Source organism: Mauremys reevesii, unplaced genomic scaffold (assembly GCF_016161935.1).
Source record: "Mauremys reevesii isolate NIE-2019 unplaced genomic scaffold, ASM1616193v1 Contig59, whole genome shotgun sequence".
In the NCBI taxonomy this organism is placed as follows: domain Eukaryota; kingdom Metazoa; phylum Chordata; order Testudines; family Geoemydidae; genus Mauremys; species Mauremys reevesii.
The window spans coordinates 29,160-50,020 of NW_024100872.1; the positions used below are offsets into that span (position 1 = coordinate 29,160).

Sequence of the window (20,861 nt, forward strand, 5' to 3'; positions counted from 1 at the left end):
AAGGCTGCATTGTAGACACTGGCATAGTTATGTCGACATAAGCTGCCTTATGTCGACATAACTCTGTAGCGTAGGCCAAGTCTCAGTGAGATAGAGGCTATATCTACACTACGGACCTTATAGCAAGATGTGCGGATTCAGCCGTGCTGCTGTAATGGCTCCCGTGTAGCCACTCTTTAAAGCAGGAGAGAGCTCATCTGCCAGCAAAATAAAACCACCCCCAATGAGCAATGGTAGCTTTGTCAAGGGGAGAGCATCTCCCGCTGACTCAGCGCTGTCCACCCTGGCACTTTTTTTTTTGTGTGAATCTTTTGTTGGTTGGGGTGTGAAAAAACACACCCATGACCAACAAAAGTGTAGTGTAGACATAGCCAGAGACAAGACACGCAGAAGCAGAGACAGTCACAGCAAGCAACACAAAAGCAGAGAGAGACAGCCAAGGAAACACAGCTTGGAAGCACAGTAAAGTGGCCCTGAAATAAAGTTTTTTTTTCCATACAGAGCACTGGATGGAAAGGCAGGCTGGCAACCGTGAACAAAGGAACTGTCTCCTCTTTTTGTTTCTTCCTGCATTCAGAGAAGCAGGACTTTGTGCACTCCTTGTAAATAAACAAGATACCGCCAAGGAAAATATCAGACTCCATTGTCAATTTCAGTTCCCATCTGGAACATCCCCAGAGCCCAAAACTTTGGCTGACCACACAGGTCAAAATGGAAAGTAATAATAAGAATAAATTCCAACAATGGTTGTGTTTGTCTTAGTAACAAAATTATTCCAAGTAAAAAAGCATCTACTTTCATGAACTGTAGATTCAGTTTACGGTACAAAATGTGGACTCTCTATTGTCTGACCCTTTGCAAAGACTGAGAAATACAGCCATCTAACTCCTCTTGCACTCAAATAATTCATCAGTTATTAAATTGCAAATTTAGAAACAATCCTGGTGTATCAGGGTACCGTGTGAAAAAAGGGATGGGTGGTGAAATGAAATAGTATAGGGCTTATGCAACACAGTGTATAATGTTTAACAATATCAGTGTAGACTTACCCTTTCTCTTGCTCACTTCCTCTGCAAAAAGAAGGAAACATTTCAGTGTGTGAATATTTTTGTCCATACAGGATTTAGCTAAGGTTTTCTATGGAAGTAGGAGTTGGATATGGAACAAGCTATTTGGAAAAGCAAAGGAAGAGAGCATTGGAAGCAACCTGCTATGAGCTATGAAGTACAGAGAAAACACATGAGCTAGGTCTTCTTTTTCTGCCTGGAACAGTTTCCTGAAAAGAAAGGAGCATAAAGATCCTGATAAAGGGAAAATCCTGATGCATTCTTGTCTATGTAGCTGCTATGTCACTGGGGATGGGGAGAGATACTGCACTACTTACATCCCTCCACGGAGACCAGAGAGCAACAAAAAGGCAACAGGTAGAGAACAGGAGAGGAGAAAAACTTTCTGCATCTTGATTAGCTTTGGGCTGTCTTAGTTCTGAAGAACCTTTTCACTGATCATTTGTTTGTGGTGGGAGCATAACCTCAAATAACGGTGGATGTTGGGGAATGGAACAGGGAAAGGGATCTACACTTGCTGCTAATGCCTTCCTCATCCCACTCTAACAAGTCATATTTGGCTCTTCAACTGCCCCATGAGAGCATTAAGGGGCAGTCTTAATGCTCTCAAAGAGCTGGTCCTGGGGGCTGAAGAGCCTGGTAAGTCTTTCAGGCCAGTGTGGGATTCTGGGGGACTGTGAAAGGGAGCCTGGTCTAACTGAAAAACCTTGTATAGGGGCTGGGAAGTCTTGACTCCAGAAATTCCCAAGGAACAGAGGGATTTTGAACAGGATGGAGGGTGCTATAGTTCACACCCATAGTCCTCTCCACAGAGGACTGGAAGAAGCAGGTGGTGGTGTTGGTGTCACTAGGCATAACCCTAGGTAACTTGGGAGAGTGGAAGACCATGAGTGTCGATGAAGCCTTCCTGCTCTAGGCCTAAATGAAGCAAAGCCCCTCCATGTTTGAACTTTAATCAACCAGCAACAGAAAATGGAATGTGTAACAGTCAGTTAACAGTTGCAACACTGCTCAAACTGGTATAAAGCGGCAGTAATAAGGCCTGCATGCTTCTGGCTAAAGGGCAAGATAACAGATCAAAGGGAAAAGGACAAGATAATGGTTCAAAAGAACCGCTTACTAATGAGCTAGACTTGTAGCCGCCAAGATGACTTAACTGCTTAATGTAAATGCTACAGGGGGAGGAAAGGGAAAGGGGGAAGGGGGGGAAGGGAAGAGCTTAGCTAAAGTAATGTATAAAAACAGGAAAATTGCTTATGTTGGTGCACTTGATTTGAGACATCACTGGTCTCCGAGTGCCTTTTTTGAGATCTCGAATAAACTTTGCTTGCTTCTCCACTCTGGTGTGTTCATTGATGAGAAGCACACCGGGCAACGAACCCCCCTGTTGCTTTCCTCGGGCCCTCTGTGCCGGCAACAGTGGGGAGCAGCCAGTGGGAGCAGAGAAATGGTTTTACATTCCCTGGAACAATCTGCCTGAGGGTCTAAGAATTCACGTGAAGGAGCACTGGCACCTGCTTGTAGCCTTCACTCTATCTTGAAAGAGTTTTTGGGTGGGAATTACGTCACATGAATGGTTCATTCTGGCTGTTTCAAGGCACAGCTAATATCAGACATCTGTCAGAGCTAGATGGAGGGACAGAGTTTAGGAAACATACTTTTTCATTCCTACAAAAGTCAGGCTGTCGGTCAGCTGAGACCATTGCTCATCTTGCTATCCAGTATTGTCTTATTGTTTCATTGTGGTCCTTGTCTGTCTGTATCCCTCTCTTGTATCTTGGTAATCGTTCTTATCAGCTAGAAAATGTACTAAATAATGAAATGTGTAATAAATACGAAATGCCAAATCTTATGTTTTGGCTAATTTTAAGAAAGTGCAAGTTCATTTACTCTTCAGAAATTGGACAGAAATATTCAGGTCTAGGCATGTTTGGGTTTTCCAGGCAAAGCAGATCTGTGTGTGGTTTCATGGCATTTCATCCTCTAGCCCCCCACCACCAGTTTTGGAAAATGTCACTTGGGGAGAATTTGTATTTTGGCGCCTCTGACCCCCTCTGCCTCTCTGGGCCCCCCACCCATCTCCCCATTACACCTGGCCTCCGCTGCCTCCATCACCTCCACACACCCCCAGGACCTGCTCCTTCTGTGTGCACCCAACCCACCCAACCATCACCGCTGGCCTTTGATGCCTCCCCTGACCCCCATCCAACCCCCATTGATCCTGACTCCCTCTAACTCTGCATGCCCCCTGGGCCTGCTGCCTCTCTGGGCTCCGAACCCATCCCCCATCATACCTGGCCTCTGTTACCTCTCCACCCATCCCACCATCATCCCTGCCCCTGCTGCTTTCCCAGGTTCCCCATTCCCCCATCACCCTTGAATCCCACTACCTGCTCCCTCACCGCATTGACCCGAGCTTTCTTCTATGTCCTTGCACCCAAGCCTGCCCTTCTCCTGGCCTCTTGAACATGTCACCCCCCTCCCCTCCCCCGAGCACAGTGCACTGGGCAGTGGCCCATGTCGCCCACCTGTAAGGCTGGCCCTGGTTCAGAGTAAAGGTGGATGTCATAGGGAAGAGGGGGAGGGACTGCACTCCAGCTATTCCTAGGAACATGGGCAACTGACTTTAGGTCAGAGCAGTTCTGAGGGAGCTGTTGTCAGTATCAGGGACTGGATCCAGAATACGAGGAAGTACAAAGATGGCTTTAGGTGACCATTTCCTCCCTTCCCACCCACAGCGAGTCCTGGCCAGGACACACTGTGCGCCAGAACAGAGAACTGGGGACTGAGTGTTGATGATTTTACAAAATTTGTTATTAAGCTGATTCAGAGTCAAGCTGCGTTCAAACACTTCAGAGGGCAGGATGTAAGGATTCCAGAAAGTACAGTTAACATTTGCACTGCCCACCAACTGTGTGTGTCAGTGAGAGAGAAGGAGAGAGAGAGTGAACCTGTTGAAATTTCCAGGCAGACTTACCCTTTAATTTCTTGAACGATTCTAGGAAAGAAAAACAGTTCTTTAAATATGTGCACATTGTTTTATCTAAACTGCATAGTTATGAAATGTAACTGGTTTTTATTACAATCCATATGTCCTGAGAAATAAGCCAAGTCAACCATTATAACACACTGTCAATTGTTAAGCTTCCAGCATTTCTTCACTAAATTATAGTACTTTCTGCACTGAAATCCATAGCTTGAGAGGTCCCTGTGATTCACAGCTAGATTTTAAAGGTATTAAGCTGCCAATCATCCATTGATTTAAAAGGAAGTTAGGTATCTAAATGCCTTTAAAAACTTACCTTTAGTCCTCTAAATAAAATTCACACTTATTAATTTTAAAACAAAATGTCAAGCAGTATTCAATGGGACTGTTATATCCGTGGGGGCAGCCGGTTTAAGAAGAAATCGCTTGAGGCCAGAGAGCTGACAACTAACAAACCACCATTTTATTTACAGACACAAAGAGCTCACTCGGCCAGCTGAAGCTGGCTGAGCTAACCCATAATAATCTAACTCAGTTGCCATAGCAACAAAAACCATGACAACCAAATACACAACATATTCCTCCCCCCCCTAATAAGAACATCCCCTAAATAAAAAACACACACTAGACTAGAGAAGGAGGGTAGACTGCCTCCATTCCCGGCTAAACCCTGGGGATTATTTTGCCCCATAACCGTGGTTCGCCCTAGCTAGAGATCCAGCCGATGAGGAGGCCTTCTGTCTCTAGGTGGATTACGGCGAACTTCTGGTGTTATTGCACCCGAAAGCACTAGGGGCTCAGGGTCCGCAGCACGAACGGGTGAGGAGGTGGTATCAGCTCGTGCTGGGCAAAGGGGTATCTCAGCCGCCGGCAGTAATGGCGGAGAACAGTCAGGAACAGGTGACTCGTGATTCGGTGCCTCACCAGAAGAGGTGAAGTCAGAACCCTCAACTGCAGATGGGTCCTGAGGACTGGCATGACCCGGCAACAGCTGATCTACATGTCGCCGCCAGGTAAGATTCTCTGCAGTCCGGACTGTGTAGGAAACAGGTCCTGTTTGAGTGATGACTGTGGCCGGGACCCATTTAGCTCTGGAAGTATAATTCCGAGCCAAAAATGGCTGTCCCGGGCTAAAGGTTGGGTCTTTTGCTCTGGGTGCCCGTCTGATGACTTGATATTGCTGCTGATGTTGCACAGTTTGTCGGGGTTCAGAAGGTTTCAGCAGATCAAAGCAAGTGCGCAACTGTCGTCCCAACATTAGAAAGGCTGGGGATGCCTGGGTCGTAGCATGAGGTGTGTTTCTGTAGGAAAGTAAGAAGATATCCAGACGCTTTTGAATGGAGTGTTGTCCCCTTGCTGATTTCAAAGCGTTTTTCATTGTCTGCACAAATCTTTCAGCTAATCCGTTGGTGGACGGATGATATGGTGCTGACGTGATGTGGTGTATCCCATTTGCCTTCATAAAATTTTGAAACTCCTGAGAAACGAACTGCGGTCCGTTGTCGCTCACAAGTTGTTCTGGCAGACCAAAACGACTAAAGAGTCCTCGTAGTTTTTGGATAGTACTCTCTGCAGAAGTGGACTGCATTATAGAGACTTCTGGCCATTTAGAATGGGCATCTATTGCCACCAAGAACATGCTTCCTTCAAGGGGGCCAGCAAAGTCAACGTGAATACGTTGCCACGGGTTTTCAGGCCAGTCCCATGAGTGTAGGGGTGCCCACTGGGGTGCATTCCTCACACCCTGACATGACATACAAGCTTTTGCCTTCTCTTCAATAGCACTGTCCAATCCAGGCCACCAAAAATAGCTTCGTGCAATTTCCTTCATGCGCACTATTCCACAGTGACCGGAATGTAGCTGTTCTAACATCTGTGATCTCAGTGGTGGTGGAATAATGACACGTCTCCCCCACAACAAACAACCAGATTGGACCGATAACTCCATCCGTTTGGACATGTAGGGAACAAGGTTGGATGAGACCGGAGAGGTTTGTCGAGATTTTCCATGCATCACCAGGTCCATAACTTGGGACAATACTGGGTCAACGCGAGTTGCCTTATTTATCTGAGTAGCAGTGATGGGTGTATTCTCTACCTGTTCAAAGTAGAAGATTTCCTTTTGGGCACTATCTTGATGTTTGACCGGCAAAGGCAACCTCGAGAGGCCATCTGCATTGCCGTGCCGAGTGGATTTCCGATATTTGATTTCATATGTGTGTGCTGAAAGTAACAATGCCCAACGTTGCATACGACTAGCAGCTAATGGGGGAATGCCTGTGTAGGGTCCAAAAATTGACGTCAGAGGTCGATGGTCTGTAAGAAGAGTAAACTTTCGCCCAAACAGGTACTGATGAAACTTCCGAATTCCAAAAACAATTCCTAATGCCTCACGTTCGATTTGGGCGTAGTTAGTTTCTGCTTTGCTTAGAGTGCGTGAAGCAAAAGCAATAGGTCTTTCTTCTCCCGAAGGCATAATGTGTGACACGACTGCTCCCACTCCATAAGGGGAGGCATCACAGGCCAATTGCAGGGGTAAGGATGGATCAAAGTGCGTTAGAACTTCAGAATTTAACAATGCATCCTTAGCTTTGTTAAATGCAACATCACAGGCTTCAGTCCACTTCCAGGCCTTGTTCTGCCCAAGGAGCTCGTGAAGTGGTTTTAGCAGTGTGGCTAACTGTGAGATGAACTTTCCATAATAGTTCAGTAGTCCTAGAAACGAGCGCAGCTGGCTTACATTTCGTGGTGGGGGAGCCTCCACAATAGCTTCAACTTTTGCAGGGGCCTTATGAAGACCTGCAGAATCGATGATGTGTCCCAAATATTCAACAGAGGGCTTGAAGAATTCACACTTGTCTTTGCGAACTCGTAGGCCATACTCTTCCAATCTTTGTAGGGTAGCCTCTAAATTCTTTAAGTGATCCTCTTCATTTCTTCCAGTGACCAGGATATCATCCAGATAGCACTGAACTCCTGACAAGCCACACAAGATCTGGTCCATAGCTCTCTGGAACAGGGCGGGAGCCGATGTTATTCCGAAGGGTAGGCGACAGTATCGATAAAGCCCCTTATGAGTCACAATAGTCAACAGCTCTTGGAACTTTTCATCGACGTGCATCTGTAAATATGCTTGACTCAGATCAATCTTACTGAACTTTTGTCCTCCAGCCAGGCCTGCGAAGAGGTCATCGATGCGGGGAAGCGGGTATTGCTCTGCACACAACACTGGGTTGACAGTGACTTTAAAATCACCGCAAATCCGGAGAGAGCCATCTTTCTTCACGATTGGAACGATAGGAGTGGCCCATGAGCTATGGGTAACTGGTATTAGGACTCCATTGGTGACCAGGCGCTCCAGGTCTGCTTCAACCTTTGGCCTGATGGCATATGGCACAGTTCGGGCTTTCAGATATTTTGGTGGACTGCCAGGTTTAATGTTCAATGTCACAGTGATTCCCTTCATACTTCCCAAATCATCTCCAAAACAGCAGCATGTTTCCTTAGTATAGGGTTAGACTGGTTTCTTTTTTAGTCATCCGGTGCACTTCTGCCCAGTTCAGCTGAATCTTCCCAAGCCAAGACCTACCCATTAAGGCTGGGGAGTCACCTCTCACCACAAACAGTGGCAATCTAGCCACCTGTCCATTGAGCTCCACCTTAACATCAATAGTGCCCACCATGGGCACAGCTTCTCCCGTATACGTCTTCAGAACAGTTTTTGTTGCCTTAAGCGGAAGATGCTGTAGCTTTTCTTTATACACAGTCTCAGAGACCAGCGAGACAGCTGCACCGGTGTCCAGTTCCATGCGTATAGGTTTGCCCTCCAATAAGGGGGTTACCCAGTAGTCATGTGAGCCCGCTGCCAAAGACAAAACATGCAGTGGCACTTCCTCTTGTGATGAGGTGTCTCCTTGATCATCCTGGGTCTGCTCTAGAGTATGCAAGGTTCCTCTTTTTGTCGGCCAGACCACAGGCCTCTTTTTCTTTTGTTTACAGGCACACTCAATGTGTCCCTTTTTGCCACAGTGTCGACACACCAGGTCCTTACACCAGCATTCTGATGCCTGGTGTCCTGGCTTACCACAGCGGTAACATTCTTGACTCTGCACAGTTTTGTGGGTCGGTTCTTGTGACACTTTTTGCACCCTAGGGGGTGCACCGATGTATTGTGCCTCCCTTGTAGCCAGTTCCATGGAGACAGCAATATCAACAGCCTTCTGTAAGGTAAGCTGAGCCTCTGTCAGTAGGCGCTTCTGTATAGCTTCACTATACAGGCCACACACTAACCTGTCACGCAGGGCATCATTTAACATTTCTTTAAATTCACAGTGTTCTGCTAGCTTTTTTAGAATGGCTACAAATTGTACAACTGTTTCATCTTCCTTTTGGTCTCTTTTGTGGAACCTATATCTTTCAGCAATTACCAGTGGTTTTGGGGAAAAATGGGACCCCAGGATTTCCACAATGTCACTGTAAGATTTAGCTGCTGGCTTAACAGGGTGTAGTAAGCTGCGTAGCAGGGAGTAGGTTTTAGCCCCTACAACACTTAAGAATATTGGCACCTTCTTCGCTTCTGTAATGTCATTTGCAATTAAAAAAAGCTCAAAACGCTCAGTATACACATGCCACTGCTCTATATTCTCATCAAAAGGTTCCAGAGGCCTGGTCAGAGTAGCCATGATTTTAGTTTCACTTTCACAATCAGTGCAAACAAGCAGCTTTTTTGTTTGTTTGTTCTTTACCTTGACTTCTACTTCCTTCTGTTACTGGAGCAGCACCGGAGTCTCACCCTCTTCGCCACTTGTTATATCCGTGGGGGCAGCCGGTTTAGGAAGAAATCGCTTGAGGCCAGAGAGCTGACAGCTAACAAACCACCATTTTATTTACAGACACAAAGAGCTCACTCGGCCGGCTGAAGCTGGCTGAGCTAACCCATAATAATCTAACTCAGTTGCCATAGCAACAAAAACCATGACAACCAAATACACAACAGGGACTATGTTGGATTTAGGCATATGTGGTTCTGTTAATGGGATCAGACTCTAAGCTGTATCAAACCTAAACTGATTTATGTGGACAGGATGATGTAAAGATTTTTAAAAAAAGATAATGAATATATGTATATCCTGTTGAACTTCTCTGAGTTAAACTGCTGAAAAATCCACGCAGACTTACTAATTTCCATCTTCTCAAATCCTGAAAAAAGAAACACATCAAAGTGTCAGCACTTTGCTTTATCCAAACTGTCATAATAAAATGTAACCTGATTTTGTCAACTACAAATTGTCCTAAATGATAAGATACAGAAGATCAAAACATTGGAGATTTTTACTTGATAATATTAAAACATTGTCATCATACACTCTTATTGTGGAGGCACACTGGTTCTAAAATGGTTAAGGGTAGAGATAAGCTCATTTTTTAAAAAAAGGTGATTTTCCCAAAGTGCTCTAAAATACATATATGATGTCGATGATGCTTCTGTACCTTAACTGTACTTCATAGTTTTCAGACATTTAAGTATAATTTGCACATGACTATGGAATGGAATGGCAGGAGACATTGTCTGCATTCACAAAGGTTTTGGTCAGTGAATAGGGCTCTTCCAGCAGTAGGTGTCATAGTGTTTTATAAAGGTGAGTAAAAAATTGTATTTTCATTTTAAAGAAGTGTAAACCGAGGCACAGACAGCAGAAGAAACTTGACTGTGGTCATACAAAAAGTATGTTGGAGTCATGAATCGTTTCCTTGTCACTTCACTGGAGCTGGGTAAATACTGCAAAGTGAGAACAGCATGTTCTTGCCTGTAAATCTATCCTCTTATAATAATTAATTCTTTAGCTGGAACTGACAATTGGATTGACCATGATTCACAGATCTCTATGCAGCAGATATTTTGTCTGTGGGTTTAATATGAGCTCTTAGGGGAGGCAGCAGGTTATAAATTTAAGCCCCCATGAAACTCAGTACAACCATCACCTTTTTCTCATCAATGAGCCTGCAAACAATTGCATTTTCTCAAAACAGCCAGGCAGTTTTAATCATTTTTTCCCAACTGAGCAGTTTCATCTCCAGTGGGTCCAGTTTCCTTTTAGTTCCACTTTCACTAGGCCTCTCCAGTCACTCTCTATTTCACTGTGTTCCTGGATTAGGAGCCCAGCATCATTTCCATTTATTGTGTCTCTTGCTCTTCGCATAACAATTGCAGTATAAAGAAACCACATGGCACAGTTGGGACTCAAATAACTCGATTTATGAAATATAAACATGCAAACAATGCCTAGATGCCTACATACTGCTGCCCTGAGTGGTTTGTGGTTTCTTCAAAATTATAGAACATACTGAGAACCACCAGAGGGCTCACCGAGAATTTAAAGGGACACAACCCTATAACTATACGTAATAACAAAGGCATATCAAAGTAATATGGCATTGACAACCCAAAAGGTTAAAAAAATCACAAATAATCCCCTACCCCGCCCCCAAAATAAATCCTCACAGGATTAAAAAGCAACAACAACAACAACATTTTTTGGCCTCTCTTATGCTTTCTGGACTCCCAACGCCATCATCCATGTGGGTGATAATCAGTGTTGTTAACTCTCATACATTTATTGTGAGATTTTGTGCCCTGCTCCAGGAGCATTTGCCAGAATATCCAGTTGAGATCAGATTTCACACATTGGTGTAAGGTGCACCTTTACGGTGTAGAGCTTCCAGCTTCTCCCAAAACTCAAAATAATTAATTCTGTGCTCCCTCCCAGCCTCACGTCAGTGCATTTTGTGCTTCCCAGCCACACAGCTATACCACCCACTGCAACTCTGCCCATCCTCCACGCATCTTTTCTGCACTCCCCAGCTCCACTTTTTACCAACTCCTCTGACCAGCTCTGCTCCTCCAGCAGCTGCGGATGCTCTACATACCCCCAAGCACTAACACTACTGAGAGTTCCTGGTCACATGGCACAGACTGAAGGGGTGTATAGAAGCTGGGCTGTTCCAAGCCTCCTGTCAGCATGACATACAGCCAGCATAGGTTATACAATGTGCACTTTACATAGTTACTACAAAGGGAGTATTAGAAATTAAATATGGTATCACTTCCAGGGTGTTATTTGGTGGGATTGGAAGAGACAAAAAACGGTGAGGATTTTCCCATTTGGCCCAGTATTTTATCTGAGAAAGACAAATGTGAACTTTTCAACAGAAGAATGTATTTTAATGTACAAGTTGAGACAATTGCTCAAGTTAAGAAAATCATTTCCCAGAGTGAGAAATCGGTGCAGACTTACCTATTTGAACCAGCAATGCATCTGAAAAAGAAAAATATATATATTTTTTTTAAAAATAGGAACTGATTTTAGTGTCCAAATTAAGATAATGGCTTAGTTTCCCAGAGTGAGAAATCATTCTGCTTGACCCACTGCCAGTCAAGTTCCCTCATCCCTCCCCATTACTAACTGCCTGTCTCGGCCTACAGCCCCTGTCCAGAAATAGAGTCACAGTAATGCAGCAACATTTGAGATTTCACTCTGTAAATTTCCTTCTCGTGAGGGTGCCAGGCTGACACCCATGGAGTTGGAATAATCATTCTTTGATCCACACAAAATGTGCAGCATGGGTAGGGACCATGTGAGCTGCCCTCTCACAGACCCATCAATGTGCTTTCACTTGCCCTGAGGAGACACATGCTAAGTATTGGAGAGGAGTGCAGGACTTATTCAGTTCTTGATCTAAATTCTGAGGCCTTAAATGAGGTTGTCTCTCTCTCACTCTCCATAGATTCATATGTTTATATTGAGTATTTGGGGCAGATGATGGAGCAGTCAGCACAGAGGTCAAGGTCCAGTGGGACCCTGCAGATCATAGCAGTTTCAGAAGTTCCTTAGGCTCATGCAGACAGTGGGATGCCTCAGGTTTTTAGTGCCCCGACAGTCCTTTGAAAGGCCCCTGTGACACAGATGCGGAGTCTTTGAATGTCAGGGACAGAGCATAGCAAATCTGTGTTGGTCTCTGGTGTTCCCAGTCCAGCTCTTCAGTTGTGCTGCATGGCTTCAAGGCAAGTCTGCAGCTTTGTATGGCCTGTGTCTGACTGAGGAAAGATATCGCAGTCTCAGAGACTCTGAAGTTCATAGATTTTGATATGGCATGAGGGAGCTTCTTTCTTTGATCCTTGGCCTCCCTTTCCTGCTACTTCCTTTCCATGTTGTACCTGCTGCCTCTGGACACTATTGTCCCTGTGTCCTACCAACCACCTCGTGAACTCCTGCCTGAAACCCTGATATATGAGCCACTGCCCTTTCCCCATCCGCACCTCAGCTTCTTTGACCCCCAGCAGCAGTGCAGACTCTCCTTCCCTTTCCCTGATCCGAGAACTTGTCTCTTTCAAACGTGTCAGTGTGTGCATGCATGAGAGAGGGGGCGTGTTCCTTACTGCTTTGCTCACTGTTTTCAGGGTGCACAAACTATAGAGCAGATGACAAATGGGTGCTGCATGCACCCCTTACACTTTACTGTGATGGAATACACCCCTATATTCACACCCTACGCACTATGGTAATAATAAAAGTCAGGCCTTGTAAGGTATCATTTGAAAAAAAAACACATAATCTGATGGTCAATATTTTCCTGAGCAAATATGAGTGGCAATATTTTACATAGGGTTATAAGATTCCCCTGTATGATGTTATTAACACAAATTCCACACCCCACAGCCCTGCCCAAGCTGAAGTCAGCAAACAGGTCTGTTGTAAACACAGGAATGCGTGCTTCCCTTAATGTTCATTTAAGCAGTAAATAGAGTCATCAAGCAGAAATGAGAAAAAAGGAAGCTCAAACAGGCTGGGCAAAAAATCCAGGAACATCCTTCCCCATAAAATCTTTGTCTGCTAGTTCCCAGTTGAAAATGCTTTTCAAGAGTGGGACTGAAACTAAAAAAAAGAAGGCGCGAACACCGCAAGACACTCCACCGCTGCCCTTATCTGTCGCTGGCATTGAACTTAAGAAGACAAAGGAAAACAAACATTGGACTCAGGGAGCTCCTGATCTGAAGAATTTGGTCAGTAACCTTGATGGAAATATGTGGAGAGAATTTTCCCTTAAATGAATATAATTTGCTAAATTAGGCGCAAGTAAGTGTTTTATCTTTATTTTTCTTGTAACTATTTCCTAATGTTATGCCTCATTACTTGTACTCATTTAAAATCTATTCCTTTGTAATTAATAAACTTGAGCAACAGTTTTGTCTAATCTAGTGTATTTAAACTGAAGTCTCTGGGTAACTCTATTTTAAAGTAACAACCTGGCATATTATTCCCTTTCTGGAATAATGGACTTTATATATTTGTACTGTTCAGGAGAGGGCTGGGCAGTACAGAACATACATTTCTGGGGAAAAATCTGGGACCGAGGGGGTGTTGGGATCAAGCTGCAGTATAAACAAGCCTGGTGAGAGCCAGCATGTGCACACACATGCTCAGGGAGGATGATGAGTGGCCACTTCAGAGTGCAGTTTGTACCTGAGGGAAGGAGCTATGTCATAGGCCTGGTCTACACTACGCATTTAAACCGGTTTTAGGAGTGTTAAACCGATTTAACGTCACACCCGTCCACACTAAGAGGCCCTTTATATCGATATAAAGGGCTCTTTAAACCAGTTTCTGTACTCCTCCCCAACGAGAGGAGTAGCGCTAATATCAGTATTACCATATCGGATTAGGGTTAGTGTGGCTGCAAATTGACGGTATTGGCCTCCGGGCGGTATCCCACAGTGCACCACTGACCGCTCTGGACAGCAATCAGAACTCGGATGCAGTGGTCAGGTAGACAGGAAAAGCCCCGCGAACTTTTGAATATCATTTCCTGCTTGCCCAGCGTGGAGCTCTGATCTGCACGGGTGGTGATGCAGTCCCAAATCCAAAAAGAGCTCCAGCATGGACCGTACAGATGTGATCGCTGTATGGGCAGACAAATCTGTTCTATCAGAGCTCCGTTACAGATGACGAAATTCCAAAGCATTTAAAAAAAATCTCCAGACAGAGGGCACAGCAGGGACTCAGCACACTGCTGCGTGATAAGCGTAATGGAAAGCCAAAGAATCAAATGGACGCTCATGGAGGGAGGGAGGGGGGACTGAGGACTCAAGCTATCCCACAGTTCCTGCAGTCTCCGAAAAGCATTTGCATTCTTGGCTGAGCTCCCAATGCCTGTAGGGTCAAACACCTTGTCCGCGGTGGTTCAGGGCATAGCTCGTCAATTTACCCCCCCACACACACCCCCAGAAGGAAAAGGGAAAAAAATCATCTCTTGACTCTTTTAAATGTCACCCTATGTCTACTGAATGCTGCTGGTAGACGCGATGCTGCGGCACTGAACTGTAGCATCCTCGCCCCCCCCCTCCTTGGTGGCTGATGGTACAATATGGCTGATATCTGTCGTCACTATCAGCCTTGTGGCAGATGGTATAGTGCAGAAGGACTGGTATCCGTCCTCATCATCAGCCCATGAGTGCTACTACTTCCCAGTAGATGGTACAGAATGGCTGGTAACCGTCTTCATCATAGCAACAGGGGGCTGAGCTCCATCAACCCCCGCCCTTCATGTGTAAAGAAAAGATTCTGTTCTGCCTGGACTATCATAGCAGCGGGATGCTGGGCTCCTCTCCCCCACACTGCTTAATGTCCTGTCTGGACTATCATAGCAGCTGGAGGCTGCCTTCCCCTCATTTTATTTCACTAACAAGTCACTGTTTCTTATTCCTGCATTTTTTATTACTTCAGCACACAAATGGGGGGACACTGCAACGGTAGCCCAGGAAGGCTGGGGGAGGAGGGAATCAACAGGTGAGGTTGTTGCAGGGGCACCCCCTGTGAATGGCATACAGCTCATCATTTCTGCGGGATCTGACACGGAGCGGCTGTGCTCTCTGGTTCTCTAGTACACTTGCCCCATATTCTAGGCAGGACTGATTCTATTTTTAGATACCATAAAGGAGGGATTGACTCAGGGAATCATTCCCATTTTTGTCTTTTGCGCCCCCGGCCGATCTCAGCCAGGCGCACCTATGACAGCAGCAGATGGTACAGCACAGAAGGACTGGTAACCATCATCTTATTGCCAATTTACAATGACATGGTAGATGGTACAGAACAGCTGATAACCATCTCTGCTATCATGCAAAAGCAAATGAATGCTGCTGTGTAGCGCTGCTGAATCGCCTCTGTCAGCGGCATCTAGTACACATACGGTGACAGTGACAAAAGGCAAAACAGGCTCTGTGGTTGCCATGCTAATGGCGTCTGCCAGGGCAATCCAGAGAAAAGGGCGTGAAATGATTCTCTGCCGTTGCTTTCCCAGAGGAAGGAGTGACTGACGACATTTACCCAGAACCACCCGCGACAATGATTTTTGCCCCATCATGCACTGGGATCTCAACCCAGAATTCCAAGGGGCGGGGGAGACTGCAGGAACTATGGGATAGCTATGGAATAGCTACCTACAGTGCAACGCTCCAGAAATCGATGCTAGCCTCAGACCGTGGACGCACACCACCAAATTAATGTGCTTAGTGTGGCCGCGTGCACTCGATTTTATACAATCTGTTTTACTAAACCGGTTTATGTAAAATCGGAATAATCCCGTAGTGTAGACGTACCCCAAAACATACAGCTAAGGGTAGCATAAAATCCCTCCTTTACCTGTAAGGGTTAACCCCTCCTTTATCTATAAAGGCTTCAGAAGCTCAAATAATCTTGTTGGAACCTGACCAAAAGGACCAATAAGGGAAGAAAATACTTTCAAATGTGTGGGGAAAGGTTTTTGTTTTGTGTTCCTTTGTTCTCTCTGGGTCAGTGAAGAAAAGAGGGCAGGGAAAATACATCTCCCTAATCCATATCTAAACTAAGCATCTAATAGTACAGAAATAGTAAGTAATAGCAAGAAAATACATTAGATTATCTTTTGTTTTAGCTTGTGAATTTTCCCTGTGCTAAGAGGGAGGCTTATCCCTGTTTTTGTAACTTTGAAGTTTTGCCTAGAGAGGAAATCCTCTGTATTTTGAATCTTTTTGTTACCGTGTAATTTATCTTCCATCCAGATTTTACAGAGGTGATTCTTTTATCTTTTTTTTCTTTTAAAAACCTAATTGTTTTTCTGTGTCCTAAAGACCAAAGGGGTTTGATCTGTGTTCACTTTGTAACCATTTGGTTAGGATATTATTCTGAAGCATTCCCAGGAAAGGGGGTGTAGGGGTTCAGGGGTATATTTTGGGGGAGGTAGGGCTCCAAGTGGCCCTCCCTGAATGTTTGTTTAAATCACTTGGTGGTGGCAGTGATACCAAGGGCAAGGAAGGAATTTGTGCCTTGGGGAAGTTTTTAACCTAAGCTGGTAGAAATAAGCTTAGGGTGTTTTTTCATGTGGATCCCCACCGCTGTACCCCAGAGTTCAGAGTTGGGAGGGAACCCTGACATGGTGGCAGCGCGGTGGAATCATCTGGAACCAGAAGCAGAGACCTGAGGAGTTTAAAATCATTTTTTCTTTTGGCTGCTTGAAAGCCAGGGAGATTTTATTTTAAAAGGTCTTTTTTTTTGTTTAAGCTGAGAGCAGCTGGAAGGTTTTTTTCTCTGCCTCAGAGCAGAGTAGTTAAGTCCTGCAAGGGAATTCACAAGCTGTTTTTTTTTGTTTTGGTTTGGTTTTTTTTTTGTCTTTCTTTCTACTCTCGGGTTAAGCTAGGCTAAGTACAGAAAGACTAGGATGACAGAAAATGACGTCCAGAAAAAACTGGAATTAACCAGATTTGAAACTGAAGAGAGACAAAAAGAATATGGAAGTCAGATGGCCTTAAAGCTTTTGGAGCTGGATGCAGAAGAGAAGAAACAGGCAAAACACTTGGAGGCAGAGGCAAAACACTTGGATATGGAGTTAAAGCTGAAGCACTTAGATCTGGAAAGGGCTAAGCTGGGTCTACCAAATAACTCTAACAATCCTTCTCCCAGTGCCGCTCCCCATTCCAAAAAATTCCCCACATACAAGGTAGGCAATGATACAAAGGTCTTCTTAGAAAATTTCGAAGGAGCCTGCCATGAATACAGCATCTCTAAAGACCAGTATATGGTGGAGCTGAGGCCGCAGCTCAGTGGATCCTTAGCAGAGGTGGCAGCTAAAATGCCTAAGAAACACATGAACAGCTATGAACTTTTTAAAAACAAGGCTGAAGTAGAACAGGGCTAACACCCGAGATGCCCGTCGGCAGTTCAGAGCCCTAAGGTGGAAACCAGATGTGATATTTTCCCAACACGCCTACCATATTGTAAAAAATTGGGATGCCTGGATATCAGGAGCAAGTGTTAAATCTCTGGAAGATCTGTCCTTCCTAATGCAAATGGAGCCGTTCTTAGAGGGTGTTCTTGAGGAAATAAAAAGGTACATCCTAGATGGAAAGCCCAAAACTGTAATCAAGGCAGGGGAGATTGGAACCAAATGTGTGGATGCGGCAAAAAAGAAAAAAAAACTAGTAGCAGTTGGAGCGAATATCAGAAGGGGCAATCTGAAACAAAACCCTACCATCGGGGGCTGCACAAGGCCCTACCTACATCCCAAGGAAAACCCCAAACCCCTTATCGTCCCACTACACCAGTCTCCAGCAACCCACTTCACACCAGGGACCAGTCAGCTGGATGATGCTTTAAATGTAATGAGCAGGGGCATGTAAAGGCCAACTGCCCCAAGAACCCCAGCAGATTGCAGTTCATTACACCAAAATCACACCAAAGGTCCTCCGGCCCAGATGCCTCCCAAATACCTTCAAAGCAGGGGCGGCTCTAGCAATTTCGCCACCTGCGGGAGATCCACCGGAGCCGCCTACCGCCCTTCCGGCGACTGGCAGAGCGCCCTCCACGGCATGCCGCCTCAAGCACACGCTTGGCGTGCTGGGGCCTGGAGCCAGCCCTGCCTCAGAGCGAAGGGAAACCATGAGTGTGGGTGGAAAGGTTATCACATGAAGGGACACTGAAGTACAAGTGTCAGCTATCCACCAATCCTTACTGGACCCCAAATTCATCAACCCAGAGGCTCGGGTGACAATTCAACCCTTCATGTCAAACTCTCTAAACTTGCCTACAGCCAAGTTGCCTGTCCAGTACAAGGGCTAGTCGGGAATGTGGACTTTTGCAGTCTATGATGATTATCCCATTCCCATGCTACTGGGGAAAGACTTGGCCAAGCATGTGAAGCTAGGCAAGAGGGTGAGAATAGTCACCCGCAGCCAGGCTAAGAAAATCTTCACACCTAGCTCCATTCCTGAGCCTTCTACAAGGGCCCAGTCTATGTTACCAAAGACCCAGACTGAGGTGGTGGAACTGGATCCCATGCCAATGTCTGTGACAGCAGTAGTGGATCCAGTCGCAGAGACCCAAACAGAGTCAGTCCCAGAACTGGAACTGGTGGAGCAACCAGCACCAGAACCATTGCCAGCACCGATTCTAGCGCTTGCAACCCCATCTACAACTCCAACACCAGGGGGCACCAGCGAGCCTGCACTGGAATCAGCAGATAAACCTACGCAAGAGACTCAGCAGGAGCCTGAAATACAATATAGTGAAGCAGCGGAGGGTGGTTCACAGTAAACAGAAACAGCCCCATCACCTACATCACTTCCAGAGGGACCAAGCCCAAGTCCACAATCCAATGAGAAACTGATGTCTCTATCATCAAGGAAACAGTTCCAGGCTAGCAGGAAGCATGTAAAAGCCTCCAGGGACGTTGGATGGCAGCAAGGAGAAACCAACCGCCTCTCAGCTCTTCTAACCAATCTCGGTTTGTCATAGAAAAAGGATATTTAAACAAGGAGACCCTTTCTGGTGGACACCAGGAAGACTGGCCTCCTCAAAGACAGTGGGTAGTTCCAACTAAGTATTGGGTAAAGCTCTTGAGCTAAGCCCACGATCATCCTAGTGGCCATGCTGGGGTGAACAGAACCAAAAACCGTTTGGGGAAGTCAGTCCACTGGGAGGGAATGGGCAAAGATGTTTCTACCTATGTCCGGTCTTGTGAGGTGTGCCAAAGAGTGGGAAAAATCTAAGACCCAGGTCAAAGCCCCTCTCCAGCCACTCCTCATAACTGAGGTTCCATTTCAGAAAGTAGCTGTAGATATTCTGGGTCCTTTTACAAAAAAGACACCCAGAGGAAAGCAGTACATACTGACTTTCATGGTTTTGCCACCCGATGGCTGGAAGCAGTAGCTCTAAGCAACACCAGGGCTAAAAGTGTGTGCCAGGCCTTAGCAGACATTTTTGCCAGGGTAGGTTGGCCCTCTGACATCCTTACAGATTTGGGAACTAATTTCCTGGCAGAGACCGTGAAAAGCCTGTGGGAAGCTGTAGCAGGGTGGACCCTGCTCCGGGGTTTTAAGGGGTTAGAAACAGCTTGGCAGGGCTTGAGAGCTGCTGCTTTCAAGCTGAGCTGATTAGGGAAGTGGCTGCAGCTGGGGGCCACGCCCCAAACTGAGGAGCAGGGCCTTATAAAAGGCAGGGAAGCCAGGAGCCCAGACAGTCTCTCTCTGGCTATAGAGAGAGATGGGCCTGGCTGCTTAGGAGCTTGAGACTAGATACCTGAGTGCAGCAGGGCTGGGGAAGGCTGAGGAGCCAGGGAGCTCCAGCCTAGAGAGCCCCAGGCTGTAGCCTAGCAGTGGGCCAATAGGTACTGTGGGTTGCAGAGGGCAACCTAGGGGTAGGCCAAGGCAGCAGGTCCAAACCCAACTTTGCCTGTGATGAGTAGGCTGAGACTGCAGTCTGTCCCAGAGCATGGGGCTAGACAATGACTGGCAGTAGCCAAATACTGAGGCAAAGTAGGGATAGAGGGTGGGGGTTCCCTGAGAGAGAAAGGGGAGACCCAGAGAGAAAGGGGTTACTGCTAGGGGGCAGCACCCCATGTAAAGGGGCACCGGGTCCAGGGAGGGACACGGGGGCCTACGAACAGGTGGATCACCAGCCTGCAGAGGGTGCTCCAGGGCTGGACTGGCCTAAACTTCAGAGAGCAACCAGCAGGAGGCGCCGCAGGGGTGAGTCCACCCGGTTACAGAAGCTCATAGGGTGATCCACTTATTTGCCACCCCTTACCGCCACCAAACAAATGGCTTGGTGGAGAAGTTTAATGGAACTTTGGGGGCCATGATACGTACATTCGTAAATGAACACTCCAATGATTGGGACCTAGTGTTGCAGCAGTTGCTTTTTGCCTACAGGTCTGTACCACATCCCGCTTTAGGGTTTTCACCATTTGAATTTGTGTATGGCCACGAGGTTACGGGGCCATTACAGTTGGTGAAGCAGCAATGGGAGGGGTTTACGCCTTCTCCAGGAACTAACATTCTAGACTTTGTAAGCAACCTACAAAACACCCTACAAAACTCTTTATTCCTTGCTAGAGAAAACTTAAAAGATGCTCTGAAAGAGCAAAAAGCCTGGTATAATAAACATGTCAGAGAGCGTTCCTTCAAAGTAGGCGACCAGGTCATGATCTTGAAGGTGCTCCGGGTGTCTCCTCAAGCCAAAACTGCTATGAACAGGAGATCCAGGACATGCTACAAATGGGTGTAATCTGCCCCTCTAACAGTGCATGGGCATCTCCAGTGGTTCTAGTTCCTAAGCCAAATGGGGAGATACGCTTTTGTGTGGACTACTATAAGCTAAATGCTGTAACTCACTCAGAGAACTATTCAATGCCACTATCCAAAGCTATTGGAGAAACTGGGACATGCCCAGTTCATCTCTACCTTATACTTAACCAATGGGTACTGGCATGTACTACTG

The 20,861-nt window shown here is 46.0% G+C and overlaps 2 protein-coding genes across 2 annotated transcripts in view; both read right to left on the reverse strand.

Moving 5' to 3' along the window:
* Nucleotides 1-9,244, reverse strand: part of LOC120394432 (butyrophilin subfamily 1 member A1-like) — a 38,335-nt gene extending 29,091 nt beyond the window's left edge. Inside the window, exons 1-3 of the mRNA XM_039518661.1 lie at nt 9,232-9,244; nt 4,045-4,065; nt 1,050-1,070 (exon numbers count right to left, since the gene is read on the reverse strand). Coding sequence (XP_039374595.1) covers nt 1,050-1,070; nt 4,045-4,065; nt 9,232-9,241 — 52 coding nt within the window. The 5' untranslated portion in view covers nt 9,242-9,244. The remainder of the gene's footprint in view (nt 1-1,049; nt 1,071-4,044; nt 4,066-9,231) is intronic.
* A 9,920-nt stretch (nt 9,245-19,164) lies between these two features.
* LOC120394430 (ABC transporter F family member 4-like) overlaps nt 19,165-20,861 on the reverse strand; it is a 120,974-nt gene continuing 119,277 nt past the window's right edge. Inside the window, exon 31 of the mRNA XM_039518659.1 lies at nt 19,165-19,212. Coding sequence (XP_039374593.1) covers nt 19,165-19,212 — 48 coding nt within the window. The remainder of the gene's footprint in view (nt 19,213-20,861) is intronic.